The sequence below is a fragment of the Euwallacea similis genome, chromosome 20, assembly GCF_039881205.1.
Source record: "Euwallacea similis isolate ESF13 chromosome 20, ESF131.1, whole genome shotgun sequence".
Taxonomy (NCBI): domain Eukaryota; kingdom Metazoa; phylum Arthropoda; class Insecta; order Coleoptera; family Curculionidae; genus Euwallacea; species Euwallacea similis.
In genome coordinates, this window is record NC_089628.1 from 908,014 (window position 1) to 920,764 (window position 12,751).

At 37.1% G+C, this 12,751-nt stretch overlaps 2 protein-coding genes across 2 annotated transcripts in view; both read right to left on the reverse strand.

Annotated features, from left to right (window-relative positions):
- Window positions 1-12,751, reverse strand: part of LOC136415673 (uncharacterized) — a 34,348-nt gene that overhangs the window by 7,353 nt on the left and 14,244 nt on the right. The gene's annotated exons all lie outside the window — the stretch shown is intronic.
- LOC136415576 (ankyrin-2-like) overlaps window positions 1-12,751 on the reverse strand; it is a 36,109-nt gene that overhangs the window by 2,768 nt on the left and 20,590 nt on the right. The window contains exons 14-30 of the mRNA XM_066400212.1: window positions 12,301-12,464; window positions 12,073-12,201; window positions 11,317-11,661; window positions 10,561-10,797; window positions 9,805-10,041; window positions 8,457-8,637; window positions 7,105-7,496; window positions 6,469-6,801; window positions 5,917-6,153; window positions 5,377-5,829; window positions 4,633-4,857; window positions 3,973-4,317; window positions 3,217-3,453; window positions 2,677-3,021; window positions 1,933-2,157; window positions 1,165-1,617; window positions 357-645 (exon numbers count right to left, since the gene is read on the reverse strand). Coding sequence (XP_066256309.1) covers window positions 357-645; window positions 1,165-1,617; window positions 1,933-2,157; window positions 2,677-3,021; window positions 3,217-3,453; window positions 3,973-4,317; window positions 4,633-4,857; window positions 5,377-5,829; window positions 5,917-6,153; window positions 6,469-6,801; window positions 7,105-7,496; window positions 8,457-8,637; window positions 9,805-10,041; window positions 10,561-10,797; window positions 11,317-11,661; window positions 12,073-12,201; window positions 12,301-12,464 — 4,827 coding nt within the window. The remainder of the gene's footprint in view (window positions 1-356; window positions 646-1,164; window positions 1,618-1,932; window positions 2,158-2,676; window positions 3,022-3,216; window positions 3,454-3,972; window positions 4,318-4,632; window positions 4,858-5,376; window positions 5,830-5,916; window positions 6,154-6,468; window positions 6,802-7,104; window positions 7,497-8,456; window positions 8,638-9,804; window positions 10,042-10,560; window positions 10,798-11,316; window positions 11,662-12,072; window positions 12,202-12,300; window positions 12,465-12,751) is intronic.

The window sequence follows — 12,751 nt, forward strand, 5'->3', positions numbered from 1 at the left end:
ATCATGAATTGGAGATTTTAAATCAGTTATAGGTTTAGGCTTCTCTTTAAGTGGTGATTTAGGGAGCTCCTCTGATGTGTCTACTTCGTCAATAACGGGAGATTTCTTATCATGAATTGGAGATTTTAGTTCAGATATACTTTCGGGCTTTTCTTTAAGTGGTGGTTTAGGGAGTAACTGTGATGTGTCTACTTTGTCAATAACGGGAGATGTCTTATCATGAATTGGAGATTTTAGTTCAGTTATAGGTTTGGGCCTTTCTTTAAGGGGTGATTTAGGGAGCTCCTCTGATGTGTCTACTTCGTCAATAACGGGAGATTTCTTATCATGAATTGGAGATTTTAGTTCAGATATACTTTCGGGCTTTTCTTTAAGTGGTGGTTTAGGGAGTAACTGTGATGTGTCTACTTTGTCAATAACGGGAGATGTCTTATCATGAATTGGAGATTTTAGTTCAGTTATAGGTTTGGGCCTTTCTTTAAGTGGTGATTTAGGGAGTTCTTCAGATGTGTCTACTTTGTCAATAACGGGAGATTTCTTATCATGAATTGGAGATTTTAGTTCAGATATACTTTCGGGCTTTTCTTTAAGTGGTGGTTTAGGGAGTAACTGTGATGTGTCTACTTTGTCAATAACGGGAGATGTCTTATCATGAATTGGAGATTTTAGTTCAGTTATAGGTTTGGGCCTTTCTTTAAGGGGTGATTTAGGGAGCTCCTCTGATGTGTCTACTTTGTCAATAACGGGAGATTTCTTATCATGAATTGGAGATTTTAGTTCAGATATATTTTCGGGCTTTTCTTTAAGTGGTGGTTTAGGGAGTAACTGTGATGTGTCTACTTTGTCAATAACGGGAGATGTCTTATCATGAATTGGAGATTTTAGTTCAGTTATAGGTTTGGGCCTTTCTTTAAGGGGTGATTTAGGGAGCTCCTCTGATGTGTCTACTTTGTCAATAACGGGAGATTTCTTATAATGAATTGGAGATTTTATTTCAGTTATAGGTTTGGGCCTTTCTTTAAGGGGTGATTTAGGGAGCTCCTCTGATGTGTCTACTTTGTAAATAACGGGAGATTTCTTATAATGAATTGGAGATTTTATTTCAGTTATAGGTTTGGGCCTTTCTTTAAGGGGTGATTTAGGGAGCTCCTCTGATGTGTCTACTTTGTCAATAACGGGAGATTTCTTATAATGAATTGGAGATTTTATTTCAGTTATAGGTTTGGGCCTTTCATTAAGGGGTGATTTAGGGAGCTCCTCTGATGTGTCTACTTTGTCAATAACGGGAGACTTCTTATCATGAATTGGAGATTTTAAATCAGTTGTAGGTTTGGGCTTCTCTTTAAGTGGTGATTTAAGGAGCTCTTCAGATGTGGCTACTTTGTCAATAACGGGAGATTTCTTATCATGAATTGGAGATTTTAGTTCAGTTATAGGTTTGGGCTTCTCTTTAAGTGGTGATTTAAGGAGCTCTTCAGATGTGTCTCCTTTGTCAATAACGGGAGATTTCTTATCATGAATTGGAGATTTTAGTTCAGTTATAGGTTTGGGCCTTTCTTTAAGTGGTGATTTAGGGAGTTCTCCAGATGTGACTACTTTGTCAATAACGGGAGACTTCTTATCATGAATTGGAGATTTTAAATCAGTTATACTTTCGGGCTTTTCTTTAAGAGGTGATTTAGGGAGCTCCTCTGATGTGTCTACTTCGTCAATAACGGGAGATTTCTTATAATGAATTGGAGATTTTATTTCAGTTATAGGTTTGGGCCTTTCTTTAAGGGGTGATTTAGGGAGCTCCTCTGATGTGTCTACTTTGTCAATAACGGGAGATTTCTTATAATGAATTGGAGATTTTATTTCAGTTATAGGTTTGGGCCTTTCTTTAAGGGGTGATTTAGGGAGCTCCTCTGATGTGTCTACTTTGTCAATAACGGGAGATTTCTTATCATGAATTGGAGATTTTAGTTCAGTTATAGGTTTGGGCTTCTCTTTAAGTGGTGATTTAAGGAGCTCTTCAGATGTGTCTCCTTTGTCAATAACGGGAGATTTCTTATCATGAATTGGAGATTTTAGTTCAGTTATAGGTTTGGGCCTTTCTTTAAGTGGTGATTTAGGGAGTTCTCCAGATGTGACTACTTTGTCAATAACGGGAGACTTCTTATCATGAATTGGAGATTTTAAATCAGTTATACTTTCGGGCTTTTCTTTAAGAGGTGATTTAGGGAGCTCCTCTGATGTGTCTACTTCGTCAATAACGGGAGATTTCTTATCATGAATAGGAGATTTTAAATCAGTTATACTTTCGGGCTTTTCTTTAAGTGGTGATTTAGTGAGCTCCTCTGATATGTCTACTTCGTCAATAACGGGAGATGTCTTATCGTGAATTGGAGATTTTAGTTCAGTTAAACTTTCGGGCTTTTCTTTAAGTGGTGATTTAGGGAGCTCCTCTGATGTGTCTCCTTTGTCAATAACGGGAGATTTCTTATCATGAATTGGAGATTTTAGTTCAGTTATAGGTTTGGGCTTCTCTTTAAGTGGTGATTTAAGGAGCTCTTCAGATGTGTCTCCTTTGTCAATAACGGGAGATTTCTTATCATGAATTGGAGATTTTAAATCAGTTATACTTTCGGGCTTTTCTTTAAGAGGTGATTTAGGGAGCTCCTCTGATGTGTCTACTTTGTCAATAACGGGAGATTTCTTATCATGAATTGGAGATTTTACATCAGTTATACTTTCGCGCTTTTCTTTAAGTGGTGATTTAGTGAGCTCCTCTGATGTGTCTACTTCGTCAATAACGGGAGATGTCTTATCATGAATTGGAGATTTTAGTTCAGTTATAGGTTTGGGCTTCTCTTTAAGTGGTGATTTAAGGAGCTCTTCAGATGTGTATACTTTGTCAATAACGGGAGATTTCTTATCATGAATTGGAGATTTTAGTTCAGATATATTTTCGGGCTTTTCTTTAAGTGGTGGTTTAGGGAGTAACTGTGATGTGTCTACTTTGTCAATAACGGGAGATGTCTTATCATGAATTGGAGATTTTAGTTCAGTTATAGGTTTGGGCTTCTCTTTAAGGGGTGATTTAGGGAGCTCCTCTGATGTGTCTACTTCGTCAATAACGGGAGATTTCTTATCATGAATTGGAGATTTTAGTTCAGATATACTTTCGGGCTTTTCTTTAAGTGGTGGTTTAGGGAGTAACTGTGATGTGTCTACTTTGTCAATAACGGGAGATGTCTTATCATGAATTGGAGATTTTAGTTCAGTTATAGGTTTGGGCCTTTCTTTAAGTGGTGATTTAGGGAGTTCTTCAGATGTGTCTACTTTGTCAATAACGGGAGATTTCTTATCATGAATTGGAGATTTTAGTTCAGATATACTTTCGGGCTTTTCTTTAAGTGGTGGTTTAGGGAGTAACTGTGATGTGTCTACTTTGTCAATAACGGGAGATGTCTTATCATGAATTGGAGATTTTAGTTCAGTTATAGGTTTGGGCCTTTCTTTAAGGGGTGATTTAGGGAGCTCCTCTGATGTGTCTACTTTGTCAATAACGGGAGATTTCTTATCATGAATTGGAGATTTTAGTTCAGATATATTTTCGGGCTTTTCTTTAAGTGGTGGTTTAGGGAGTAACTGTGATGTGTCTACTTTGTCAATAACGGGAGATGTCTTATCATGAATTGGAGATTTTAGTTCAGTTATAGGTTTGGGCCTTTCTTTAAGGGGTGATTTAGGGAGCTCCTCTGATGTGTCTACTTTGTCAATAACGGGAGATTTCTTATAATGAATTGGAGATTTTATTTCAGTTATAGGTTTGGGCCTTTCTTTAAGGGGTGATTTAGGGAGCTCCTCTGATGTGTCTACTTTGTAAATAACGGGAGATTTCTTATAATGAATTGGAGATTTTATTTCAGTTATAGGTTTGGGCCTTTCTTTAAGGGGTGATTTAGGGAGCTCCTCTGATGTGTCTACTTTGTCAATAACGGGAGACTTCTTATCATGAATTGGAGATTTTAAATCAGTTGTAGGTTTGGGCTTCTCTTTAAGTGGTGATTTAAGGAGCTCTTCAGATGTGGCTACTTTGTCAATAACGGGAGATTTCTTATCATGAATTGGAGATTTTAGTTCAGTTATAGGTTTGGGCTTCTCTTTAAGTGGTGATTTAAGGAGCTCTTCAGATGTGTCTCCTTTGTCAATAACGGGAGATTTCTTATCATGAATTGGAGATTTTAGTTCAGTTATAGGTTTGGGCCTTTCTTTAAGTGGTGATTTAGGGAGTTCTCCAGATGTGACTACTTTGTCAATAACGGGAGACTTCTTATCATGAATTGGAGATTTTAAATCAGTTATACTTTCGGGCTTTTCTTTAAGAGGTGATTTAGGGAGCTCCTCTGATGTGTCTACTTCGTCAATAACGGGAGATTTCTTATAATGAATTGGAGATTTTATTTCAGTTATAGGTTTGGGCCTTTCTTTAAGGGGTGATTTAGGGAGCTCCTCTGATGTGTCTACTTTGTCAATAACGGGAGATTTCTTATAATGAATTGGAGATTTTATTTCAGTTATAGGTTTGGGCCTTTCTTTAAGGGGTGATTTAGGGAGCTCCTCTGATGTGTCTACTTTGTCAATAACGGGAGATTTCTTATCATGAATTGGAGATTTTAGTTCAGTTATAGGTTTGGGCTTCTCTTTAAGTGGTGATTTAAGGAGCTCTTCAGATGTGTCTCCTTTGTCAATAACGGGAGATTTCTTATCATGAATTGGAGATTTTAGTTCAGTTATAGGTTTGGGCCTTTCTTTAAGTGGTGATTTAGGGAGTTCTCCAGATGTGACTACTTTGTCAATAACGGGAGACTTCTTATCATGAATTGGAGATTTTAAATCAGTTATACTTTCGGGCTTTTCTTTAAGAGGTGATTTAGGGAGCTCCTCTGATGTGTCTACTTCGTCAATAACGGGAGATTTCTTATCATGAATAGGAGATTTTAAATCAGTTATACTTTCGGGCTTTTCTTTAAGTGGTGATTTAGTGAGCTCCTCTGATATGTCTACTTCGTCAATAACGGGAGATGTCTTATCGTGAATTGGAGATTTTAGTTCAGTTAAACTTTCGGGCTTTTCTTTAAGTGGTGATTTAGGGAGCTCCTCTGATGTGTCTCCTTTGTCAATAACGGGAGATTTCTTATCATGAATTGGAGATTTTAGTTCAGTTATAGGTTTGGGCTTCTCTTTAAGTGGTGATTTAAGGAGCTCTTCAGATGTGTCTCCTTTGTCAATAACGGGAGATTTCTTATCATGAATTGGAGATTTTAAATCAGTTATACTTTCGGGCTTTTCTTTAAGAGGTGATTTAGGGAGCTCCTCTGATGTGTCTACTTTGTCAATAACGGGAGATTTCTTATCATGAATTGGAGATTTTACATCAGTTATACTTTCGCGCTTTTCTTTAAGTGGTGATTTAGTGAGCTCCTCCGATGTGTCTACTTCGTCAATAACGGGAGATGTCTTATCATGAATTGGAGATTTTAGTTCAGTTATAGGTTTGGGCTTCTCTTTAAGTGGTGATTTAAGGAGCTCTTCAGATGTGTATACTTTGTCAATAACGGGAGATTCCTTATCATGAATTGGAGATTTTAGTTCAGTTATAGGTTTGGGCTTCTCTTTAAGTGGTGATTTAAGGAGCTCTTCAGATGTGTATACTTTGTCAATAACGGGAGATTCCTTATCATGAATTGGAGATTTTAGTTCAGTTATAGGTTTGGGCTTCTCTTTAAGTGGTGATTTAAGGAGCTCTTCAGATGTGTATACTTTGTCAATAACGGGAGATTCCTTATCATGAATTGGAGATTTTAGTTCAGTTATAGGTTTGGGCTTCTCTTTAAGTGGTGATTTAGGGAGCTCCTCTGATGTGTCTACTTTGTCAATAACGGTAGATTTCTTATCATGAATTGGAGATTTTAAATCAGTTATACTTTCGGGCTTTTCCTTAAGAGGTGATTTAGGGAGCTCCTCTGATGTATCTACTTTGTTAATAACGGGAGATTTCTTATCATGAATTGGAGATTTTAAATCAGTTATACTTTCGGGCTTTTCTTTAAGTGGTGATTTAAGGAGCTCTTCAGATGTGTCTCCTTTGTCAATAACGTGAGATTTCTTATCATGAATTGGAGATTTTAAATCAGTTATACTTTCGGGCTTTTCTTTAAGAGGTGATTTAGGGAGTAACTGTGATGTGTCTACTTTGTCAATAACGGGAGGTGTCTTATCATGAATTGGAGATTTTAGTTCAGATATACTTTCGGGCTTTTCTTTAAGTGGTGATTTAGTGAGCTCCTCTGATGTGTCTACTTCGTCAATAACGGGAGATTTCTTATCATGAATTGGAGATTTTAAATCAGTTATACTTTCGGGCTTTTCTTTAAGTGGTGATTTAGGGAGCTCCTCTGATGTGTCTCCTTTGTCAATAACGGGAGATTTCTTATCATGAATTGGAGATTTTAGTTCAGTTATAGGTTTGGGCTTCTCTTTAAGTGGTGATTTAAGGAGCTCTTCAGATGTGTCTCCTTTGTCAATAACGGGAGATTTCTTATCATGAATTGGAGATTTTAGTTCAGTTATAGGTTTGGGCCTTTCTTTAAGTGGTGATTTAGGGAGTTCTCCAGATGTGACTACTTTGTCAATAACTGGAGATGTCTTATCGTGAATTGGAGATTTTAGTTCAGTTATACTTTCGGGCTTTTCTTTAAGTGGTGATTTAGCGAGCTCCTCTGATGTGTCTACTTTGTCAATAACAGGAGATTTCTTGTCATGAATTGGAGATTTTAAATCAGTTAAACTTTCGGGCTTTTCTTTAAGTGGTGATTTAGGGAGCTCCTCTGATGTGTCTCCTTTGTCAATAACGGGAGATTTCTTATCATGAATTGGAGATTTTAGTTCAGTTATAGGTTTGGGCTTCTCTTTAAGTGGTGATTTAAGGAGCTCTTCAGATGTGTCTCCTTTGTCAATAACGGGAGATTTCTTATCATGAATTGGAGATTTTAAATCAGTTATACTTTCGGGCTTTTCTTTAAGAGGTGATTTAGGGAGCTCCTCTGATGTGTCTACTTTGTCAATAACGGGAGATTTCTTATCATGAATTGGAGATTTTACATCAGTTATACTTTCGCGCTTTTCTTTAAGTGGTGATTTAGTGAGCTCCTCTGATGTGTCTACTTCGTCAATAACGGGAGATTTCTTATCATGAATTGGAGATTTTAGTTCAGATATACTTTCGGGCTTTTCTTTAAGTGGTTTTTTAGGGAGTAACTGTGATGTGTCTACTTTGTCAATAACGGGAGATGTCTTATCATGAATTGGAGATTTTAGTTCAGTTATAGGTTTGGGCTTCTCTTTAAGTGGTGATTTAAGGAGCTCTTCAGATGTGTATACTTTGTCAATAACGGGAGATTCCTTATCATGAATTGGAGATTTTAAATCAGTTATACTTTCGGGCTTTTCTTTAAGTGGTGATTTAGGGAGCTCCTCTGATGTGTCTACTTTGTCAATAACGGGAGATTTCTTATCATGAATTGGAGATTTTAAATCAGTTATACTTTCGGGCTTTTCTTTAAGTGGTGATTTAGGGAGCTCCTCTGATGTGTCTACTTTGTCAATAACGGTAGATTTCTTATCATGAATTGGAGATTTTAAATCAGTTATACTTTCGGGCTTTTCTTTAAGTGGTGATTTAGGGAGCTCCTCTGATGTGTCTACTTTGTCAATAACGGGAGATTTCTTATCATGAATTGGAGATTTTAAATCAGTTATACTTTCGGGCTTTTCTTTAAGTGGTGATTTAGGGAGCTCCTCTGATGTGTCTCCTTTGTCAATAACGGGAGATTTCTTATCATGAATTGGAGATTTTAGTTCAGTTATAGGTTTGGGCTTCTCTTTAAGTGGTGATTTAAGGAGCTCTTCAGATGTGTCTCCTTTGTCAATAACGTGAGATTTCTTATCATGAATTGGAGATTTTAAATCAGTTATACTTTCGGGCTTTTCTTTAAGTGGTGATTTAGGGAGCTCCTCTGATGTGTCTACTTTGTCAATAACGGGAGATTTCTTATCATGAATTGGAGATTTTAAATCAGTTATACTTTCGGGCTTTTCTTTAAGTGGTGATTTAGGGAGCTCCTCTGATGTGTCTCCTTTGTCAATAACGGGAGATTTCTTATCATGAATTGGAGATTTTAGTTCAGTTATAGGTTTGGGCTTCTCTTTAAGTGGTGATTTAAGGAGCTCTTCAGATGCGTCTCCTTTGTCAATAACGTGAGATTTCTTATCATGAATTGGAGATTTTAAATCAGTTATACTTTCGGGCTTTTCTTTAAGTGGTGATTTAGGGAGCTCCTCTGATGTGTCTCCTTTGTCAATAACGGGAGATTTCTTATCATGAATTGGAGATTTTAAATCAGTTATACTTTCGGGCTTTTCTTTAAGTGGTGATTTAGTGAGCTCCTCTGATGTGGCTACTTCGTCAATAACGGGAGATTTCTTATCATGAATTGGAGATTTTAAATCAGTTATAGGTTTAGGCTTCTCTTTAAGTGGTGATTTAGTGAGCTCCTCTGATGTGGCTACTTCGTCAATAACGGGAGATTTCTTATCATGAATTGGAGATTTTAAATCAGTTATAGGTTTAGGCTTCTCTTTAAGTGGTGATTTAGTGAGCTCCTCTGATGTGTCTACTTCGTCAATAACGGGAGATTTCTTATCATGAATTGGAGATTTTAAATCAGTTATAGGTTTAGGCTTCTCTTTAAGTGGTGATTTAGTGAGCTCCTCTGATGTGTCTACTTTGTCAATAACGGGAGATGTCTTATCATGAATTGGAGATTTTAGTTCAGTTATAGGTTTGGGCTTCTCTTTAAGTGGTGATTTAAGGAGCTCTTCAGATGTGTCTCCTTTGTCAATAACGGGAGATTTCTTATCATGAATTGGAGATTTTAGTTCAGTTATAGGTTTGGGCCTTTCTTTAAGTGGTGATTTAGGGAGCTCCTCTGATGTGTCTACTTTGTCAATAACGGGAGATTTCTTATCATGAATTGGAGATTTTAGTTCAGTTATAGGTTTGGGCTTCTCTTTAAGTGGTGATTTAAGGAGCTCCTCTGATGTGTCTCCTTTGTCAATAACGGGAGATTTCTTATCGTGAATTGGAGATTTTAGTTCAGTTATACTTTCGGGCTTTTCTTTAAGTGGTGATTTAGGGAGCTCCTCTGATGTGTCTACTTTGTCAATAACGGGAGATTTGTTATCATGAATTGGAGATTTTAGTTCAGTTATAGGTTCGGGCTTTTCTTTAAGTGGTGATTTAGCGAGCTCCTCTGATGTGTCTACTTTGTCAATAACAGGAGATTTCTTGTCATGAATTGGAGATTTTAGTTCAGTTATAGGTTTGGGCCTTTCTTTAAGTGGTGATTTAGGGAGCTCCTCTGATGTGTCTACTTTGTCAATAACGGGAGATTTCTTATCATGAATTGGAGATTTTAGTTCAGTTATAGGTTTGGGCCTTTCTTTAAGTGGTGATTTAGGGAGCTCCTCTGATGTGTCTACTTTGTCAATAACAGGAGATTTCTTATCATGAATTGGAGATTTTAGTTCAGTTATAGGTTTGGGCCTTTCTTTAAGTGGTGATTTAGGGAGCTCCTCTGATGTGTCTACTTTGTCAATAACGGGAGATTTCTTATCATGAATTGGAGATTTTAGTTCAGTTATAGGTTTGGGCCTTTCTTTAAGTGGTGATTTAGGGAGTTCTTCAGATGTGTCTACTTTGTCAATAACGGGAGATTTCTTATCATGAATTGGAGATTTTAGTTCAGTTATAGGTTTGGGCCTTTCTTTAAGTGGTGATTTAGGGAGTTCTTCAGATGTGTCTACTTTGTCAATAACGGGAGATTCCTTATCATGAATTGGAGATTTTAGTTCAGTTATAGGTTTGGGCCTTTCTTTAAGTGGTGATTTAGGGAGTTCTTCAGATGTGTCTACTTTGTCAATAACGGGAGATTTCTTATCATGAATTGGAGATTTTAGTTCAGTTATAGGTTTGGGCCTTTCTTTAAGTGGTGATTTAGGGAGCTCCTCTGATGTGTCTACTTTGTCAATAACGGGAGATTTCTTATCATGAATTGGAGATTTTAGTTCAGTTATAGGTTTGGGCCTTTCTTTAAGTGGTGATTTAGGGAGCTCCTCGGATGTGTCTACTTTGTCAATAACGGGAGATTTCTTATCATGAATTGGAGATTTTAGTTCAGTTATAGGTTCGGGCTTTTCTTTAAGTGGTGATTTAGCGAGCTCCTCTGATGTGTCTACTTTGTCAATAACAGGAGATTTCTTGTCATGAATTGGAGATTTTAGTTCAGTTATAGGTTTGGGCCTTTCTTTAAGTGGTGATTTAGGGAGCTCCTCTGATGTGTCTACTTTGTCAATAACGGGAGATTTCTTATCATGAATTGGAGATTTTAGTTCAGTTATAGGTTTGGGCCTTTCTTTAAGTGGTGATTTAGGGAGTTCTTCAGATGTGTCTACTTTGTCAATAACGGGAGATTCCTTATCATGAATTGGAGATTTTAGTTCAGTTATAGGTTTGGGCCTTTCTTTAAGTGGTGATTTAGGGAGTTCTTCAGATGTGTCTACTTTGTCAATAACGGGAGATTCCTTATCATGAATTGGAGATTTTAGTTCAGTTATAGGTTTGGGCCTTTCTTTAAGTGGTGATTTAGGGAGTTCTTCAGATGTGTCTACTTTGTCAATAACGGGAGATTCCTTATCATGAATTGGAGATTTTAGTTCAGTTATAGGTTTGGGCCTTTCTTTAAGTGGTGATTTAGGGAGCTCCTCTGATGTGTCTACTTTGTCAATAACGGGAGATTTCTTATCATGAATTGGAGATTTTAGTTCAGTTATAGGTTTGGGCCTTTCTTTAAGTGGTGATTTAGGGAGTTCTTCAGATGTGTCTACTTTGTCAATAACGGGAGATTTCTTATCATGAATTGGAGATTTTAGTTCAGTTATAGGTTTGGGCCTTTCTTTAAGTGGTGATTTAGGGAGCTCCTCTGATGTGTCTACTTTGTCAATAACGGGAGATTTCTTATCATGAATTGGAGATTTTAGTTCAGTTATAGGTTTGGGCCTTTCTTTAAGTGGTGATTTAGGGAGCTCCTCTGATGTGTCTACTTTGTCAATAACGGGAGATTTCTTATCATGAATTGGAGATTTTAGTTCAGTTATAGGTTTGGGCCTTTCTTTAAGTGGTGATTTAGGGAGTTCTTCAGATGTGTCTACTTTGTCAATAACGGGAGATTCCTTATCATGAATTGGAGATTTTAGTTCAGTTATAGGTTTGGGCCTTTCTTTAAGTGGTGATTTAGGGAGTTCTTCAGATGTGTCTACTTTGTCAATAACGGGAGATTTCTTATCATGAATTGGAGATTTTAGTTCAGTTATAGGTTTGGGCCTTTCTTTAAGTGGTGATTTAGGGAGTTCTTCAGATGTGTCTACTTTGTCAATAACGGGAGATTCCTTATCATGAATTGGAGATTTTAGTTCAGTTATAGGTTTGGGCCTTTCTTTAAGTGGTGATTTAGGGAGTTCTTCAGATGTGTCTACTTTGTCAATAACGGGAGATTCCTTATCATGAATTGGAGATTTTAGTTCAGTTATAGGTTTGGGCTTCTCTTTAAGTGGTGATTTAGGGAGCTCCTCTGATGTGTCTACTTTGTCAAGAACGGGAGATTTCTTATCATGAATTGGAGATTTTAGTTCAGTTATAGGTTTGGGCTTCTCTTTAAGTGGTGATTTAGGGAGCTCCTCTGATGTGTCTACTTTGTCAATAACGGGAGATTTCTTATCATGAATTGGAGATTTTAAATCAGTTATACTTTCGGGCTTTTCTTTAAGTGGTGATTTAGGGAGCTCCTCTGATGTGTCTACTTTGTCAATAACGGTAGATTTCTTATCATGAATTGGAGATTTTAGTTCAGTTATAGGTTTGGGCCTTTCTTTAAGTGGTGATTTAGGGAGCTCCTCTGATGTGTCTACTTTGTCAATAACGGGAGATTCCTTATCATGAATTGGAGATTTTAGTTCAGTTATAGGTTTGGGCTTCTCTTTAAGTGGTGGTTTAAGGAGCTCTTCAGATGTGTCTACTTTGTCAATAACGGGAGATTCCTTATCATGAATTGGAGATTTTAGTTCAGTTATAGGTTTGGGCTTTTCTTTAAGTGGTGATTTAGGGAGCTCCTCTGATGTGTCTCCTTTGTCAATAACAGGAGATTTCTTATCATGAATTGGAGATTTTAGTTCAGTTATAGGTTTGGGCTTCTCTTTAAGTGGTGATTTAAGGAGCTCTTCAGATGTGTCTCCTTTGTCAATAACGTGAGATTTCTTATCATGAATTGGAGATTTTAAATCAGTTATACTTTCGGGCTTTTCTTTAAGAGGTGATTTAGGGAGTAACTGTGATGTGTCTACTTTGTCAATAACGGGAGGTGTCTTATCATGAATTGGAGATTTTAGTTCAGATATACTTTCGGGCTTTTCTTTAAGAGGTGATTTAGGGAGTAACTGTGATGTGTCTACTTTGTCAATAACGGGAGGTGTCTTATCATGAATTGGAGATTTTAGTTCAGTTATAGGGTTGGGCTTCTCTTTAAGTGGTGATTTAAGGAGCTCTTCAGATGTGTCTCCTTTGTCAATAACGGGAGATTTCTTATCATGA